We start from the raw sequence: 3207 nt of genomic DNA on the forward strand, positions 1-3207 counted from the left end.
GGTGGGTGGCAGGGAACAGACCCCAAATTTGCAAAGTGGTCCCAACGGCACTATTGGAGGGGGACGACAGGACAGAGATTCTGATGGCCTGGGAGCTCTCTGCTACCCAAAGATGGTACCACTTTACCACTTGTAAAGTGGGCATAATATAATCCCCACATGCTAGGCCTTTTATGAGACTAAAACGCACCAGGACTTGGTCTATGGAGAGCACTCCATAAATGACCACTGTTATCAGCCCCACCCTTCTCCCTGGGCCTCAGTTTTCTCTGCAAAAAAAGGAAAGGGCTGACCACCAGATCATCTCTGTGGTCTAATCCAACCGTGACTAGGTCTGATTTTTTCCATCTACAGCCCTGGGAGGAAAGGGACTGAGAGGGGAGATAAAAGGGGAAGCCCTGTGACCCAGTTTGAGGTGGAAGACCTTGTAACATTAGCCAGGAGGGGAGTGCTGAGGTCAGGGTGGGAGAGACGGACGCCTCCCTCAGGAAGCAGCTGCCCAGGGCTCACTTCTCCTGCAGCTCAGGGGTCACCACCTGCCCTCCCCCAAACCACATCCTTCTGACCGCCCCCAGGGCACAGCTGCCTGCCTCTCTCGCCACACACCCCCAACCCCACCGCCTGCAGGCTTGGCAACCCCTGAGCCAAGACTGACATGTGACTGTCCATGCAGTGACCTTTCAACCTCCAGGGTCTTTTCCCTTTTCCCCAGTCCGCCCAGGCTGGTGGGACGCACCACGCCGTTCCTTCAGAAAGCTCCACCACTGTGACACCAACACATCCTTCAGGGCCTAGTTTTAGAGCGCTGCATGGGGGAGCAGCAGGCTTGCATGGGGGAGCAGCAGTCCTGACTCAGCCACTCATCTTTTGACAAGCTTGCCCCTCTTAGTTTGGGGAGGTCATCACCTTACTTGGGGCCTCGGTTTCTTTCTTCCTCTGAATTCTCGGTGGCTGGCCAGCCCCAAATCTTTATCTACTCTTTATCTATTCTAAACTAGTTTTTAGGATGGCACACAACTGCAGCCACTGACAGTAGCATCAGACTACGCATCAAGATGGGAGCAAAAGATTAAAAAAGGGACGTGGAGGCCTGGCCGCCTAATTTGCATCTGACTCAGCCCCTTATCAGCTGTGTGACCTTGGGCAGGTTGGTTAACCTCTCTAGCCTCGGGACCAGTTTAAAACAGTAAACACAAGGGCTGAGCTAAACTAGTTGATAGAGCCATTACAACAGCTATCAGAAAGCTATTAGAACAGTTCCATAAGCACTGAGTCTTGCTGTCATCACTCAGGGCTGCAACTGTTATCTGGGGGGTGGCGAGGAAGGGGGTCCTGGGGAGGGGAGGTGGGGTATAGCCCAGGGTCTCAAATGAAGCCTGCCAGGCAGAAAGGACTTATTCTAAGTCATCCCAGAGACATGGGAGCCCCACTGAGAGCTGATATTAAGATTAAATGCCACTTGCTCTTCCCAAAACAGAGGTCTAAGGGTATCAAAGAGGCCAGGCTTGCTGGGGGGCAGGGTCAGAGAGCCTCTCAGAAATTTCTGTGGCCCAGTTTCCCAGAGGAGATGGCCTCCCGCCTTCCGAACTGACTGTTGGGATGAATGGAGCTTCTGGTGGGCCCAGGGCTTTGGACACTATGACAGGGACCTCTAAGTGGGGAGACCAGTAAAGGACCAGTAAGGAGGTTATTCATGGCTCACAGAGACCTTCTCTTCCCCCAGTCCCCCTTCACCCCACCCAAAGGTGAGTGCTTTGGGTTTCCCCAGCGGTCAGATCGGTGGAAATAAACGCTCTTCTGGCAGAAAGCAGAGGCTCAACTCCTGGCGCAGTTCTCAGCCTACACAGTCCCTCCAGTCTGCCCCGGAAAGATCAGAGTTCCAACTTTGTACCGACCCTATAGAAGCACTGCTCACCTCCCATCCCAGCCCCCCAGACGCTTTGGGACTCAGAAGAAGGCAGGGCCTTGCCCAAAGTCAGGCCAGTGGCAGGGCTGCGGCCAAACCTGACGTTAGGGCTCAGTCGTCTACGCCGGTGCGTGAAACAAGGCCCCTCAGAACCCTGCACCCCTCCCCCTTCCGAGTACACGCAGCCCCCCTTCATGTCGAGGCCATCTCGGATTCTGGAGGGCGCGGACGGGGGTCGGGGCGCGAGCCTGCCCTGGGATCACCGGGGAAGGGGCGAGAGGGTGAGGGGAGGCGAGGTGACACCAGCTTAGTCACGTCCGAGCCTGGAGCCCGCGCCGGGGCTGAGGCCAAGGGGAGGCGAGAAGTGCAACAGGCTGGGGGCGCACCGTGCGCGGAGGGGTCACCCCGCCCCCCCGCCCCGGAGCCTCCCTGGGATCCTAGGGCAAAGTTTCCAACAAAGTTTCCCTGGTCTAGCTGGGGACGGCACACTCCCCCGATTGCCCACCCCTGGACCCCACCGTAGGATCCCAGAACAAAGACGATACCCGTCCGGCCCCCCCCGCCCCCCGGCCCCCCTCGGGGATCTCCCAGCACCTACCGACTCGGCGGCGGCGGCGGGGACGCCCACGAGGAGCAGCAGCAGCGCGAGCAGGCGGGCGGGGGCCATCGTACCACGGTCCGCAGAGGGCGCGCAGGCGAGTGGCCAGGGCTGGCGCGCGTCCCTTCTTATAGGCGGTGATCGGCCCCGCCCCCGGCCCCGCCCCGGCCCGCCCCCGCTGCTCGCACCCCGCCCGGAATTCCCCCGCGAAAGCTGAGCCTCCGGGGTGCTGCTCCTACCCGCCCGGTTGGAAACCCGAGGGACCGGCCCCGTGGGCGCGGGCCTCTCAGTCCATCCAGTCTCTGGCCTCCAGCAGCCCCGATCCCCGATCCCCTGCTAGGCAGGTGACCCGAGAGTGCTGCGCATAAACCCACTTTACAGTTAGGGAAACTGAGGCCCATAGACCGGAAGGACTTGCCCAGGGCCGTGAATTTAGATCAGCGCCCTTCCAGATGGGTACATTCCCCTCCGAGAATGGGCAACAATCGCCGGCTGTTTTCAGACTGGAGTCAGCAGGCACTTTTCTGTAAAAGGCTAAATGTTTTATGCCCGGATGGTCTCTGTCACAATTACTCAAAACTCTAGCTTTGCAGCACAAAGGCAACCTTAAAGGAAAGAGAGTGGCTGTGTCCTGATTAAACTGGACTCTGAAATTTGAATTTCATATAATTTTCAGGTGTCCTGAGATAGGATTCTTTTGATT

General features: G+C 58.0%; 1 protein-coding gene across 1 annotated transcript in view; it reads right to left on the reverse strand.

Moving 5' to 3' along the window:
* SDC4 (syndecan 4) overlaps positions 1-2607 on the reverse strand; it is a 21358-nt gene extending 18751 nt beyond the window's left edge. The window contains exon 1 of the mRNA XM_027977234.2: positions 2505-2607. Within this exon, the coding sequence (XP_027833035.1) occupies positions 2505-2573 (69 nt within the window). The 5' untranslated portion in view covers positions 2574-2607. The remainder of the gene's footprint in view (positions 1-2504) is intronic.
* Between the last annotated feature and the right edge of the window lie 600 nt (positions 2608-3207).

The sequence above is a fragment of the Ovis aries genome, chromosome 13 (genome assembly GCF_016772045.2).
Source record: "Ovis aries strain OAR_USU_Benz2616 breed Rambouillet chromosome 13, ARS-UI_Ramb_v3.0, whole genome shotgun sequence".
NCBI lineage: Eukaryota > Metazoa > Chordata > Mammalia > Artiodactyla > Bovidae > Ovis > Ovis aries.